The sequence below is a fragment of the Rhinichthys klamathensis genome, unplaced genomic scaffold (assembly GCF_029890125.1).
Source record: "Rhinichthys klamathensis goyatoka isolate OS25496 unplaced genomic scaffold, OSU_Roscu_1.1 h1tg000004l_1, whole genome shotgun sequence".
Taxonomy (NCBI): Eukaryota; Metazoa; Chordata; class Actinopteri; order Cypriniformes; family Leuciscidae; genus Rhinichthys; species Rhinichthys klamathensis.
The window spans coordinates 958,148-973,745 of NW_026606557.1; the positions used below are offsets into that span (position 1 = coordinate 958,148).

General features: G+C 37.9%; 1 protein-coding gene across 1 annotated transcript in view; it reads right to left on the bottom strand.

Moving 5' to 3' along the window:
* LOC130085133 (NACHT, LRR and PYD domains-containing protein 3-like) overlaps positions 1-15,420 on the bottom strand; it is a 47,451-nt gene extending 32,031 nt beyond the window's left edge. Inside the window, exons 1-3 of the mRNA XM_056250738.1 lie at positions 15,230-15,420; positions 6,684-6,800; positions 1,815-1,929 (exon numbers count right to left, since the gene is read on the bottom strand). Coding sequence (XP_056106713.1) covers positions 1,815-1,929; positions 6,684-6,800; positions 15,230-15,381 — 384 coding nt within the window. The 5' untranslated portion in view covers positions 15,382-15,420. The remainder of the gene's footprint in view (positions 1-1,814; positions 1,930-6,683; positions 6,801-15,229) is intronic.
* Positions 15,421-15,598: the final 178 nt, after the last annotated feature.

Here is a 15,598-nt window from a genome sequence, read left to right on the forward strand (position 1 = left end):
CTTACTCCATGGTTACCTTTGTGGCCTCTCCGGCCCAGGGCCAGCAGGCCTTGACTCACAACCAGCCATGTGCTCATGGAGAGAGAAAACCTTCATCCAGAACAGAGTCGAGCTATCCATGCAAGTTCATCTTCATCCAATGAAGAAGAAAATGATTGCAACTTCAATGTCTGACACTCAAAGGAAACATCAACATTTTTCCAAGATCTTCAAGAAATGTGTCTGCTGCAAATGCCATGCAAGTATACATTTAATGAGGTACTCTGAAAATGATAAGCTGGTGGGTCTTTTCATAGTTAAATTAATCTTTTCCATAGTTCCATTTCCTGCTTCCGGTTCCATTCTATCAATAACCATTTTACCTATGCATGCATGTATGCATGTTTGTTTAGTTTAGCTATGTTTGTGATTTAGTTAATAAAACTTGTGCACAATATACACTCACCTAAAGGATTATTAGGCACACCTGTTCAATTTCTCATTAATGCAATTATCTAAACAACCAATCACATGGCAGTTGCTTCAATGCAATTGGGGGTGTGGTCCTGGTCAAGACAATCTCCTTAACTCCAAACTGAATGTCAGAATGGGAAAGAAAGGTGATTTAAGCAATTTTGAGCGTGGCATGTTTGTTGGTGCCAGACGGGCCGGTCTGAGTATTTCACAATCTGCTCAGATACTGGGATTTTCACGCACAACCATTTCTAGGGTTTACAAAGAATGTTGTGAAAAGGAAAAAACATCCAGTATGCGGCAGTCCTGTGGGCGAAAATGCCTTGTTGATGCTAGAGGTCAGAGGAGAATGGGCCGAATGATTCAAGCTGATAGAAGAGCAACTTTGACTGAAATAACCACTCGTTACAACCGAGGTATGCAGCAAAGCATTTGTGAAGCCACAACACTCACAACCTTGAGGCGGATGGGCTACAACAGCAGAAGACCCCACCGGGTACCACTCATCTCCACTACAAATAGGAAAAAGAGGCTACAATTTGCAAGAGCTCACCAAAATTGGACAGTTGAAGACTGGAAAAATGTTGCCTGGTCTGATGAGTCATGATTTCTGTTGAGACATCCAGATGGTAGAGTCAGAATTTGGCATAAACAGAATGAGAACATGGATCCATCATGCCTTGTTACCACTGTGCAGGCTGGTGGTGGTGGTGTAATGGTGTGGGGGATGTTTTCTTGGCACACTTTAGGCCCCTTAGTGCCAATTGGGCATCGTTTAAATGCCACAGCCTACCTGAGCATTGTTTCTGACCATGTCCATCCCTTTATGGCCACCATGTACCCATCCTCTGATGGCTACTTCCAGCAGGATAACGCACCATGTCACAAAGCTCGAATCATTTCAAATTGGTTTCTTGAAAATGACAATGAGTTCACTGTACTAAAATGGCCCCCACAGTCACCAGATCTCAACCCAATAGAGCATCTTTGGGATGTGGTGGAACGGGAGTGCATCCAGTGCCCTGGATGTGCATCCCACAAATCTCCATCAACTGCAAGATACTATCCTATCAATATGGGCCAACATTTCTAAAGAATGCTTTCAGCACCTAGTTGAATCAATGCCACGTAGAATTAAGGCAGTTCTGAAGGCGAAAGGGGGTCAAACACAGTATTGAATTAATTTAAAGACAGACACCATATGATCAGTAAACCACTGTTTTTTGTAATATTTCTGTACATTCTTGTTTTTTGTGTTAAATGTCCCACCCTACATGATTACACTCAGAGAGGGTCAAAGGGCACTTCTCAATTTCTGAATTCAGGGGTCTGAAATACAGGGTTGCACATGATACTCACACAGGGTCAGAGGTCACAGCAGGTCCATCACTAAGATCAGGCGGCAGACCAATGGAGTTGTTACTCTTCATAGACACACAGCTAGATATCGAAGATGCTGCTCTCTTTCTCTTCTTGCTGATGATACGGAGAAAAAGAAAATTATATATTTCATATTGCTTCTTTAAAGTTTATCTGTCTTCTACATTAAATTAACACCTGTAAACAACAACAACTACAGAGCCCCTAAACAAAGGTGCGTGGTGGTGGAAAAAATTTGGGATGGGAGAAAAATATTTTTCACATTTTTTGCGTTCCCTCGAGACACTTTTGCGTTGACAGCCACTGTGTATAAATGATTATATTTCAACAACAAATTGGGAGTAAAAACTATTTTATAGGGGTGTAACGCAGAACAATCAACACTCCCGTTTTTCCCGGTATTCTCCCGTATTTTACCTTGCTATCCCCGCTATCATCCTGTTTAAATATTTTCCTGTATTTTTAATCTTTCTATAAAAAAATTAAATAAAAATATCCCACTGGGCGAAAACCGGTTAAGAAGAAATCCCGCCCTGCAGCTAATTTCATTGGTTACGGTTACAAAGACGGGTAGGTTTAGGGATCAGTGTTTGGTGTAGGCAATCAGTACTCTGATTCACATGAGCAATACAATCTTTAGAATCAGCTGCAGGGCGGGATTTCCGCTGAAGTAGTTTGGAGGGAAAAAAATCACGAGAAGAAGAACAGCAGCATCCCGAGGAATGGACGAACATGAGAGAGATGGCATTGTAGTACCTGCAAAAAAGCCCAAAACGTTGTGAAAGTATCTTAACAAATGGGAGAGGAGGGAGGCTTACCTGTACTTCACAAAGAGCAACATCGGGAAACGTCATGCTTTTTGTAAAATTTGCTGCTCGGATTTTAGTGTATCACATGGAGAGAAAAGTGATGTGAGCCAACATGAAAAATCTGCAAAGTACATGTGCGCCCAAGAGGCGCAAAATCATGCCCAGCCAATGACTGCAACTGAAACTACAAACATTTCTGAGGCTGATCAAGTGACCAAAGCTGAGGTGAAAATGTCAATGCTTTGCGCTAAAAATAATGTGGCCTTAAGTTTTTGCAATGATTTAAACCGTAGTGTAGCAGACATGTTCCCTGACTCTGCCATCGCTCGGAAGTACTCGGTGGGGAAAACGAAAGCCACTCAACTCATCAGAGGTAAGATATAGACTTCAAAAATATGTTGCTTCAAAATGAATAGGACAATCTAATCGAATCCTTGATAATGATGGATTTCATGGACTGAAGGCCTAAAGTAACTGGACACTTTTGCTTAACACGTGCCATGGCAGTGGAACTTGATGAGGACGTAGCAAGGTTATGTAAATCTCAGCCTTTTTCATTGTTGTGCGATAAATCAAACAACAGAAAAACCGACAAAAAAATTGGCATCCTTGCAAGAATTATGATGAGTCCAATCTGGAGGTGACAACAAAGTTCCTTGAAATGCCCATTTGCAATATGGGTAATGCAGAAAACCTATATGTAAAGCTGTCCGAACTGCAATGTGTTTACCTAGTTTGCATTTAATTAAAACAACTAGAATATTTTTTTTATTTCAGTTTCATGTGATCACAGTTTACTAGGGCTGTAACGATACGCGATATAAAATCGAAATCGCGATACTCAGGTCCACGATCCTGTATCGCGATGTGAGAATGCAGAATCGCGATCACACCCCTTCCAACTCCCAGAGTTATCCTTCCTGCCCAGAACCAGGGCTTGAATTTCGGCGCGGGATTGCGGGTATTGCGCATAATTCTAATCATTCCCGCAGGTCTCCCATTTATAATGCGGGAAATTCCCGCAATTGTAATCCACACAGATAATAAAATCAAATCATTCTTTTAACAACTATCTTCCAGACGCAATTTCACAAACAGCGTGAGTGTTCAAGCGGTGCCGCGCGTCTTCTATCTCTTCTCATAATGTTTTGTGCAAGGCAGGCATCAAGCGCTGCGGCGATAATACTAGTGCTGCCGCGATTAGTCGACTTAATCGACCATGCAAATTAGTCGACGCCAATTTTTTTAGTCGACGTGTCGTTTTACTATTGACCGCATAGCCTATTTATTTTTGGTCTCCCATCTCAAACGGCTCACTGTAATTCACCTCCACACACCAGTCTGTGCGATGTGCGCGCCCTTCTGGTTAATCTGCCATCCTCTTCCTTCCCCCTCCCCCGCCTTCACTGCTTTGATAAGAAAAATTGCGGAGGCAGGTGACGGTGCTTTCACACTGGGCTCGTTTGCTGCGGTCCGAGCCCGCGCGCGATTGTTCCCGGCGCCCCCGCAGCATTGGTCTGGTTTCACACTCAACTTAATTCTACCGAACCCTGGTATGTTTGCGTGCATCTTACGCAATCTCAAACGTACACGGTGCATGATAGAAAACAGAACGCGGGTCAATATATATATATTTTAATTAATTCTGTGCTATTATGCGCAGCTGAGTGAACAACACAGGTGCGTGTGTCGTATAAGGTGGCCTTCTGCTGCTTGCAAATGGGCTTTTTTGAGGAGACACTTTTCCAAATGTGTTGCCCTGATTCCACGAGCTAAGCGCGAATACACTGCAGACTCGCTCTCGCTCGTATCCAAGGTAAATCATCAACACTATCATCCCTTACAAGTGTTTTATTTAACTAAATACATAATCAGCTAAAACGCGCACCCGAGTCCGTGTTGCTTTCACATTCACGCGAACCGCGGCACGGGCCCGGCATGCACGCAAGTGTAAACGAGAGCTGCATATCTGCGTGCCTGCCTGCTTTCAGCGCGATTTATTATAAGGCAGAGCTAAGCGTAGTAGGCTAGTCCAGACTCTTTCAATTCAATTCCAATTTATTTGTATAGCGCTTTTCACAATACATATTGTTTCAAAGCAGCTTTACCTAAAATGCATGAGTGCATCTACTTTAGCCTACAATTCACAGTGATGTTTTCAGTTATGCATTTCAGAAATGTACATATGTACAGTAAGCTAATGTATTAATTTAAGGCAGAACAAAGAGCTAATTTAAGTAATGAATACATGCATGTTTGTTAATAGAGGATTAGATTAGGACTCTGACTGGTATGGAAATGCAGATACTTATGCTTAGATTGTTAATACATAATGTTTTTCAACAGGTGACATTTTATATTTTGGCCCTTCAGTTCAAAATAAAATGGACACAACGAAATGACAAACAATGTTTTTTTTTTTAATTAGTCGTTTAGATTAGTCGACTAATCGAAAAATTAGTCGAAAGATTAGTCGTTAGAAAATTAGTCGTTAGTGGCAGCACTAGATAATACACACTCGCGTTTTGGAGTCGGGACCAGACTGTAAGGTCGGGACATGACGGAATATTCACTTGCACAATCGGGCCAGCAGTGCATCGTGACTGAAGTCTTTTTAAGTCTTACCAGTTTAAACATTCAAGCGATTTTAAACTAATCAGTGCTCGCGCGCTCTCTGAGATTATTTTCTATGCGCACATTCATAGAAAATCCGCCTCAAAAACAGCTGGCTGGCTAGTAACTATTTTTCGCGGATTATATTGCTTTAACACGCAAAATTGTCAATTTCGGTCTTTGTGAGTAGGCTATACTCTAAATATAGTCGGTTTTGTCTTTAATAAGCATAAAACGCATGCCAGTATAATGAACACAGGATCTGTGCACTAGCTCTTAAAGTGACGGCAGTCATATGTGTCTGTCATTAATTTTGTTGTCAAAACAACAAAAGATGGCTTTAAGTTAAAGGAATCAGGATTAACAGCCTATGTATTTAATTTATTCAGGACTAAAATACTACCCAGTGTTATTTTCCATTTGATTACTTTATTCAGTATCTGTATATGAATACTATAGTGTTAGACCTATTCAAAAACTTTTCTCTTTAATTGTCTTTATTTGTATCTTTATTCTATTGTATTTATTTGTGCTACTTTTTTCAATTTAATTAAACAATTTAAATCAAGCTTCCTTGTGATGTGTAAATTCTTAACCACAATAGGCTATTACCCCATTGTAAAAATGCAATGAGCGCAAACATTTAGGCAAGACAAATGTAATAATTTTGTTTGGAAAAAATGCCCCCCTTTCTCCCCCTCAAACCCCCCCCCCCCCCCCCCCCTCGTTCTCGATTCGTGAATCAAATCGATTCGCTGTCTATCCAAAGATGTACAGCCCTATAATTTTATAATTAGATTTAGAAATTAATGCAAAAACACATTGGGGGAAACATTTAAATAATCCTATGAATGTATTTAAATAATGCTGAATCGAATTTAATTAATCAAAGCGCATCAAATTTTTATGTGAATCGTCTCGAATCGAATCATTCTTGAATCAAAAACCTATGAATCATGAATCAAATCGATTCACTGTCTATTCACAGCTCTATCATTTTATAACTAGATTTAGAAGTTACTGTAAAAACTGCCTTATAAAATCTGCAGTTTACATACAATGTGTTATTTAAGTGTTGTTTTTTATATCTAAAAATAAATAGCAACTGAATTTAGGCTAATAGTTTGGGCTCTGTTGTTAACCTTTGATATTATAGTAATGTGCAAGTAAGGGATCCCTATATAGTTTACAGCATTAGCAGATATGTTTATTTTATCCTTAAGAAACTTTTAGTTGTAGTTGAATTAATTTAAAGACAGACACCATTTGATCAGTAAACCACTGGGTGTTTTTGTAGTTTTTCTGTGCATTCTTGTTTTTTTGTGTTAAATGTCCCACCCTACATGATTACACTCAGACAGGGTCAAAGGGAACTTCTCAATTTCTGAATTCAGGGGACTGAAATACAGAGTTGCACATGATACTCACACAGGGTCAGAGGTCACAGCAGGTCCATCACTGAGATCAGGCGGCAGGCCAATGGAGTTGTTACTCTTCATAGACACACAGCTAGATATCGAAGATGCTGCTCTCTTTCTCTTCTTGCTGATGATACGGAGAAAAAGAAAATAATATTTCATATTGCTTCTTTAAAGTTTATCTGTCTTCTACATTAAATTAACACCTGTAAACAACAGCAACTACAGAGCCCCTAAACAATGGTGCATGGTGGTGGAACAAATTTGGGATGGGAGAAAAAAAATTTTCAAATCTTTTGCGTTCCCTCGAGAACCTTTTGCGTTGACAGCCACTGTGTATAAATGATTAAATTTCAACAACGAATTAGGAGAAAAATATTTTAAAGGGGTGTAACGCAGAACTGTCCACCCTCGCGTTTTTCCCGGGATTGTCCCGTATTTTACCTTGCTATCTGGCTATCATCCCGTTTTAATATTTTCCCGTATTTTTAATCTTTCTATAAAAAAATCACACGAAGAAGAACAGCAGCATCCAAAGGGTGGACGAACAAGAGAGAGATGGCATTGGAGTACCTGCAAAAAAGCTGAAAACAAATGGGAGAGGAGGGAGGCTGGGGTCTAAGGTGTTTTTGGGGTCCTTGAGATGTTTTGACATGCCCTGACATTGTGCCTTTTTTCAGTTGCTTATAAACATATTAATGGCACATTAATTACACTCTATTTAGCACAAACAGGGCTACCATTATATGTAAGCAACATGTAGGCTATGTACATGTTTGTATTTTTGAGAGAATATTGTTTATGCATGGTTATTGAAAAAAACTATAAAACTAAAAATGAAAGTTTCTGAAATAAGGCCACAAAACACATACTAAATATGAGTCCAAAATACTTTTGACTAATGGATGTTGTCGCCTAGAGTTTTTGCTTCAAAATGATCTGAAAATCATCCTGCCTAATCATTCACATAAAACAATAGATTGTTTTAAATTGTGAAAAACATTGGGGCCGAAAAACAGAACGGCCCAACCCTTGTCATGAATAATTAGGTGGTTCACACCTGAGAAGACAAAGACCCGCATAATGAGCCTTTCACTCAGGTGAGAAATGCAAGGACAATATATATATATATATATACACACATATATATATATATATATATATATATATATATATATATATATATACACACACACATACATAGCAACATTATATATATATATATATATATATAAGTATTATTTTTTAAAGTAGGCCAATACATTTTAGCATACATATTTCAAAGTTAAGGATTCATTATTTTTATATAGCTTTGCATTGGAACAAACACTATTGGAACAGTTTATTAGTTTATTTTTGACATAACATACAATATATTTAACATATGAGCAGAAACTGTATAACAGTTTAGTCTAACAAAAGCTTATTTGATGTCTATTTTAGAGTAAAAACTGTATAATCTATCCAAAACTAGTCAACAAAATGTTGTCATTACAGACACTATTCTATATCGCGATTAGAACAAAAATTTTAGTAGGCTATACTGCCCTACAAAGCCAAAAGGCAGTAACTGACCAGAGTGTCAAACTGAGAAAAATGACTTTAAAGTTTTTTGTTTTGTCCACACAAATGTATTATAGGTAGAGCAATGAAAATCTGGTGACTTGTTGCCCAGATGAAGAAATGTGTGTATATAAAAAATCTTGTGCTCAAAGTTGACCTTTGACCCTTATTTGTCAGATACTGTACTCTGCCTTTGTATTATTTACTAAAAAATAAGGAGTCGTGCAAAGGCAAAAGGCAGTAACTGACATATAATCAATATTTGCTTACCACCATTTAGAAGATAATTAACTGATCACCTTCATTAAAGTCTAATGATCATGGCATTTGTTTTAGATGACACACAAATACTTAGACATGTCGTTGTTGCTATCCAGTGCTGGGAGTGCATTCAGTTGGAGTCAATGCATAAACTAAAAAACTTCAATTTTGTGTGCAGCAAAACCAACAGATAGGTGACACAAGAGTGTACAGTGTGAATAAATACAACAACTATCTCTGATAATTAAAAACAATCATTTATTTGAAAGAGAACGCAAATATATAAATTTATTAATGGATGGTTTGAAATTCATGTATAGAGATAAAAACAACGGTGGGCAACAACCTGCAAACAACGGTGGGCAACAACCTGCATAACTACCTCCTCCATAAACATCACTCCTCCACAAGAAGTGAGAGCCAGAAAGACCTTCTGTTGGGGGGCATAAGAGGACAAAGTTTTTTTAAAATGTCTTCTTTCTTTGTCTCCTCAATGCCCCGGTCATGTGGCCTCAGGGGAGAGGGCATCTTGAGATCAAACTTGGCCAGGAGGAAGTCCAGTTCAGTGAAGTCACAGTCTCTGTGGCTGTGCTTAAAGAAGAGGCTCCTGGACCCATGCCGTAGCTGAATTTCAGCCATCTGGCTCAACTTCGGTGTCTTCTTCAACACCTTAAATTACATTACATCTTTTAATCATATGAAATTAAACAAACATTTTTGGTTAAACAACATGCTGCACAATGAGCTTTACTGTTAAAATTAAAACATTGAATAAAAATTAAGTTTTAATCTTAATTTATTTGTATTAGTGTTATTATTATTACATTGAGACGTTTCTAAATTCTACTGTACAACAGTAATATATTTCTGTCAAGTTAAACCGAACTTTTATTTTGACGGGTTGCCGTGAAGACCTTTGAGTTTCTGTTTATGACATGACGAAAGTTTTTCTCAAATGAAGCGGTTAAATGCTCACAACACTTGATAAAACAACCACTCAACACATTTGACAGCTCGTTTTTTATGTGTGTAGAAGTGTAGAAGTAAGTGATTTAGTGACAATTATGGACAGTAACTGAAACGCGGCAAATTTTTATGGACAGTAAAACAAAGGCAGATCATCGTAACTGCAAGGTGGCACCGTAACATCTCTTTTATGAATGGCTTAACAAAGGCAGAGTACGTAACTGGACTTTTGCGTCGAAGATCAAAGCCAAAGAATGGTAACTGCAGTTACCGCTTTCTGCCATGGTTGCTTGTATGGTTTTGGGAGTTACTGTGAACACAACCCTCTATTTTTTCGAAAAAACAGTCAAATTGAGTATAGATATTTATCCACATGATAAAGGAGGTCTTTAATATCCCAAAAATGACATTAACTCATTTTTGACCAAAAATGCAGTTACTGCCTTTTGGCTTTGTAGGGCAGTATAGCAATATAGTTTGGATGTGTTCATGTAAAAATAATGTTTACTAATGTAGGAGCGAGAGTGAATGAACGCACAGATGCAATGTACATCTGTAGTAAACAACATCGCGCGCGTGTCTGTGCCATTCAGTCTGTGCGCGTCTGACTCTGTACATGTTTTTAAAGTACAACTTAAGACATATCTGTTTGCCATGCCTTTTTCGTCTTAAATGTTTTTATTTTTTTTATTACTATTGTAGTATGTTTCTCTTTCTATTTTTCTGTGAGAATGTAAAGCACATTGGTCAACTTGTGTTGTTTGAATAGTGCTATATAAATAAAGGTGACATTGACATTCATTCATTCACACACAGACACGCAATTCATATTTAAACAGTCTTTCTGCAGTTTACAGACACTATTCAATAACGCGATTAGAACAAAGCATTTAACCCTCTGGGGACCAAGAACGCACCCGTGCGCTTTGCTCGTTTTTTTCCACATGGCAGAAAAATAGACTTAAAGTACCACCATCATTTCTGGTCATATAGAGTTAAGAAATATGAGAAAATAAACTGTTAAATGTCTTCTTTTTTATGTGCCCACATACAATCGAAATAAAATATTGTGCTTTTGTAAAATACAGAAAATAAACAGGGTGTGCGTTCTGCCTCCCCTTCTCTGTGAACTTTTTTTCTGGAGCACGTCTCTTAAACTTAAACAAAAGTCAGCTAATACTATTCACCCAGGCCTGAAATGTATATCTTTATAATCATTTAAGTTTGTACTTTTAAATGATCTGATTCAAAACGAAAACAAATTTTCTCTGTTTAAGTAATTTGTATAAAACTAACAAGATTTCCAGTTTCTTAAACGCTTGCTCATTATTTTTAATTTGACCACGCCCATGCCCGCAAAAGAGACTGATATGCAAATCTCCATGAAGCGCGCTCATTACCTCAAAAACAAAGCACCAAACTTCATCAGTCATTTGCTTTTCGTCGAGTTCGGACACGTAGTGAGCTTACATTGGATTTAGTTACATCAGAAGAAGAACGCGATTTGAAGACAAGAAAGATGTAAGGTAAGAAATGTTTTATGAATTATATTAGTTAGAGTTATTGTTGCATACACTTGACATTCCAGTTGAACTGTTGCTAGACTAAAATTTATGAAATCGACAGAAACATGTTGAAATATGAACTATAGCCTAGACAGGCAGGAAAAGTATTTGTCATGTACAACACGAGGATGTTTTTATGTTTAATAAAACACAGCTTTATGTTAGGCTAATATCAGTGTTTACTCTAATGTGGTGAATATTATAATGTTTAGAAACATGTTTACTGTTAAATGTCATGTGTCCGTGTCATCCCGCATTACTTACAAAATTCTTCTGCTTACCTTTAAGTCACTCAATGGTCTTGCTCCAGCCTATCTCTCTGACTTACTTTCTCCTTATAATCCCCCTCGAACTCTCCGATCTTCTGGCTGTGATCTCCTATGTGAGCGGAGATTTCGTCTATCGTCTATGGGTGGCAGGTCTTTCTCTGTTATAGCCCCTAAGTTATGGAACTCTCTTCCGTTGGCTCTCAGGACAACAACCACGTTGCACGAATTTAAGCATAAACTCAAAACACATTTGTTTAACCAGTATTTCAGTCATGAAAATGTTAATTTGACATAACAGTCACAATGTTAACTGTCTGTAATTAATAATTAATGTTTGTTGTCTTTGTTTTTATGTTTGTATTGCAAATGTAATGCGACTTGCAACTGCAATCGCTCATTACTTGGACTGGGCAAATGTCCATTGTCCGTTTATGTGTAAACTGCTTATCTACTGTCATTGTGAAGCGTCCTTGAGCTTGGGAAAGGCGCTATATAAATTAAACTTTTTATTATTATTATTATTATTAAATACTGTGTTTGTAACGAATGGAAACATTTGAAGTAAACGTATCCATATATTTTTTTTCTAGTGTACTGAAGTTTTCCTTTTTAACGATTTATAGGCCGCATGCTAGGCTATTGTTATTATTATTAACTAACTGAAATAAAACCATGTCTATATGGTGAACATTTAATATTTGCGATACATTATTCATTCACAAAGAATTCAGGGACATTATTCATGTCCCTAAAGGTTGGAGTTTTCCTCATTTTTTAAATTAAGGCATTAAGATTTTTTATTCCTCTTTTTAGTTAACTTTAGCATGGGTGTGTTCACTTATTCTAAGCAGTGTGTGTGTGTGTGTGTGTGTGTGTATATATATATAATTAAAAAGCAATTTTAACGAGAAAAATCTACAATGCATTAGAGCCCGACCGATATGGATTTTTGGGGGCCGATACCGATACCGATATTAGGGAGTAAAAAAAGCCCGATACCGATATATCGGCCGATATTATTTATGTGTATAATACAGTAGCAATATTATTTATGTGTATTATAGTACAGTATACCAGTCAAAAGTTTGGACACTTTCCTATTGGTGTGTACAAACTTTTGATGGGTACTTTACACAGTAGCTATAAACAGAATAAATATATTTTATAAACATGTTTTGCAATGATCACTCAAATGTGGTAATCAAACACTTGTGTGACACAGATATGTAATGGAGGCAGGGGGAATGATAGAATGACAATTATACAGCTGAGCTGTAACCAAACTAGTTTGCATTGCATGTTATATTATATTATATTCTAAATACTGTTGCATAATCTTCACTAACGACTTTGTCTTTTAATTTAGTCATAACTTGTATCAATAAATATATCAAAAGTGTCACTGACAAAACCTTATTATCTTCTATTTTTACTCTTAATTCCTCTAATCTCTACCAGTGGAGGAAGAACTCAGATCTTTTTACTAAAGTAAAATTAATAATATCATAATGAAAACGTTTTTAATTACATATGTACAGTACTTTTATACTATTTTAAATAATTAGTAAGCAAAATGTAGGCTACTAAACGTGAAACTAGGCTACTCTTAATGCAAAATGGGCCTATATAAAGTGTTATAATTATATACATTTTTGGAATATTGCTTGATGTTGTAACGTAGCGTTATCAGGCAGAATGAGCTTTAACACGGTGTCTACACCGGACACGGCCGTTATTGCTCGCGTCGCAACAGCTGTTTACCCTTTGTTTACCCTAGACAAAGCATAATCAGTTTACTGTCGGAGATCGCTCGCGCCACGCATTTTAATCAATGTTTCATCAACCAATTGCCTTAATAAATAAGAAGTATAGGCCTAAATATAGCAGACAATATAATCAGGACTTCTCAGCTGCGCGCTTGCAATAGTCACAAGCTCACACAATACGTGACAGAGGCTTGTAGCAGAGAAATCAATTCTGTGAATTACACTGCGCAAATCACAAGTAGGCTACTACCCACCGGATGAAGAAGAGTTGCCTCTCAGTCTCCACAGGGTACATAAAATATTCATTTTATTTTATTTTATTTTTCGTGTTAGCATTTATGAGGAAAAAACAACGTTACAGACGCGACAGTTCAGCACTACGGACGTGAGCGCTCTGAAAGCGGCACTAATGCTTTGAAACTTTCACATAGACATCAAACAGAAAGCACAAAACCTTTCGTTTCAAAGTGAATTTCGTTTTGTATTAATTGTATCTTAATTTTAATCAATGTTTCATCAACCATTTGCCTGGATTTAATTTATAAGAAGTAAATATAGCAGACGATAGATAATCTCGACACGGAGGCGCCTGCGGGTGAACTGGAGCTCATCTCATGAACCGAAACTCAGCGTATAGACCTGAGAATTGAAATATATCTATATTGAAATGTCTACTTTTAAGCAGAACAATTTAAAACGAAAGACAGACAGACTCTTGTAATCGTATGAAATGTGCATTTCTCTCTGGCACGCACGCCTTCACTGAAGATCGCGAGTCAGCATCGTCAACTTCATCTTTGGCTGACACTGACTGAAAGCACTTGTTTATTAATAAACAAATAAAATGTCTCCTTGCTATATTTGTTGTATTCATAATCATTACTTTTGCCAGTTCTTGTGACAGCTTTTAGGTGCTTTATTGGCAGCGCCACCCTTACATGAATCACCGCACCCGCATTTTTTTAAATATTCATTTATCGGCCATTATAAATGCCGATACCGATAGTTAGGAAAATGCCTAAAATAGGGCCATAATATCGGCCCGCCGATATATCGGTCGGGCTCTACAATGCATGCCCAAAGTCGTGCAGCCATATAGTTTCTCTTGATATCAGCATGTTCACAGGTGTTTATTTTATTTTTTACAGGGATGAGATGCCACTGATGAGTCCTGCTGACTTCAACATTCACAGGAGACTGCACATGAACATGGTAAAATGAAAATCAAACACCTTGAAAATGACAGGTATGTAGCCTACTATGTTTCAGGAATGGGACAATGTTGTGTGACTGTTCAAGCCTCTGTCTTTAGATCAGTGTGTTTACTAATGTGTTTTTTTTGTCCTTTGTTGTGTATCTTTGGATTATGTTGTGTTGTAAATAAATCCAAACAATCTAAAAGCCATTCTTTTTTAAATATCCTCATTCTTTGTGCAAGGCTCCTCATACTGATATGGCCTGATAGCACCTAATAGTGCCATTATGGGAGGGTCTTTGTCTTTCTCAGGTGTGAAATGCCATACATATTAATGAGAGATCACGCCTCCTCGCATAAAGCTTTCTCACACTAAACAGAGGGTTAAGAATAAATAACTTACTACATCAGCTGAATCCATTGCTCCTCGAAATGAAACTACCAGCACTTCTGAGGTAACTTTTACAGGATTATTACGATAGTATTATTCCTCACAGCGCAGCAAGACGAGGTAAATTACAAGATTCTTATTAAACTGGATGTTTTATCCAGCTGATGTGGGCGTTGGCATTTAGAGATTGTTATTCGTATGGTCTGATGCGCGTGAGTGTGGGCTGTGATTGGATGATGACCGGTGTTGTGACCATTCTCAAGTGTCGTGTTGCTGTTGTATCAGTTAGTGGTTAGATCAGCGTAGCAGTCTATTTAATCGGGACAAGCGAGGTGCCGTACGGGACAAATAAATTAGTCCCAAAATACGGGACGTCCCGGCTAATTTAGTTGGCAACAGTTGGCAACCCTACAGTCCATAACTCTTTCTCGGTGCTGGTGGAGACCAGCCGGCTACGCTATTACCTTATTCCAAACCGGCCTTTGCGTTGCCCTCTAAAATGGTCGCCGTTACCCACAATGCACAGTTCAATAACGTCTACGCCCGAGCTCTATTCAATAATTTCACTTCCACTACTCACACAGGGTCAGAGGTCACAGCAGGTCCATCACTGAGATCAGGCGGCAGACCAATGGAGTTGTTACTCTTCATAGAAACACAGCTGAACTCTGGAGATGCTGCTCTCTGAGTGTGAACAGAAGCCTTCTCCTCTTTCTCCTCACACACACTCATTTTACAGGCCGTCTTCTGCTTCTATTCCTGCTACATGAGAGGTTTGATTCAGGGCTGTATGTTGAGACAGAGAACATGCATTATACAGTTAAAAATGACTGTGTGGGTTTTACTAGATTGTTTAATTGGATATCGTTTAATTGGCCTTTTTTTAAACCATATTATCGTGAACAAGTCATGGCTGAAGGGGTTGCAGGCACTTTATTAAACCATATTA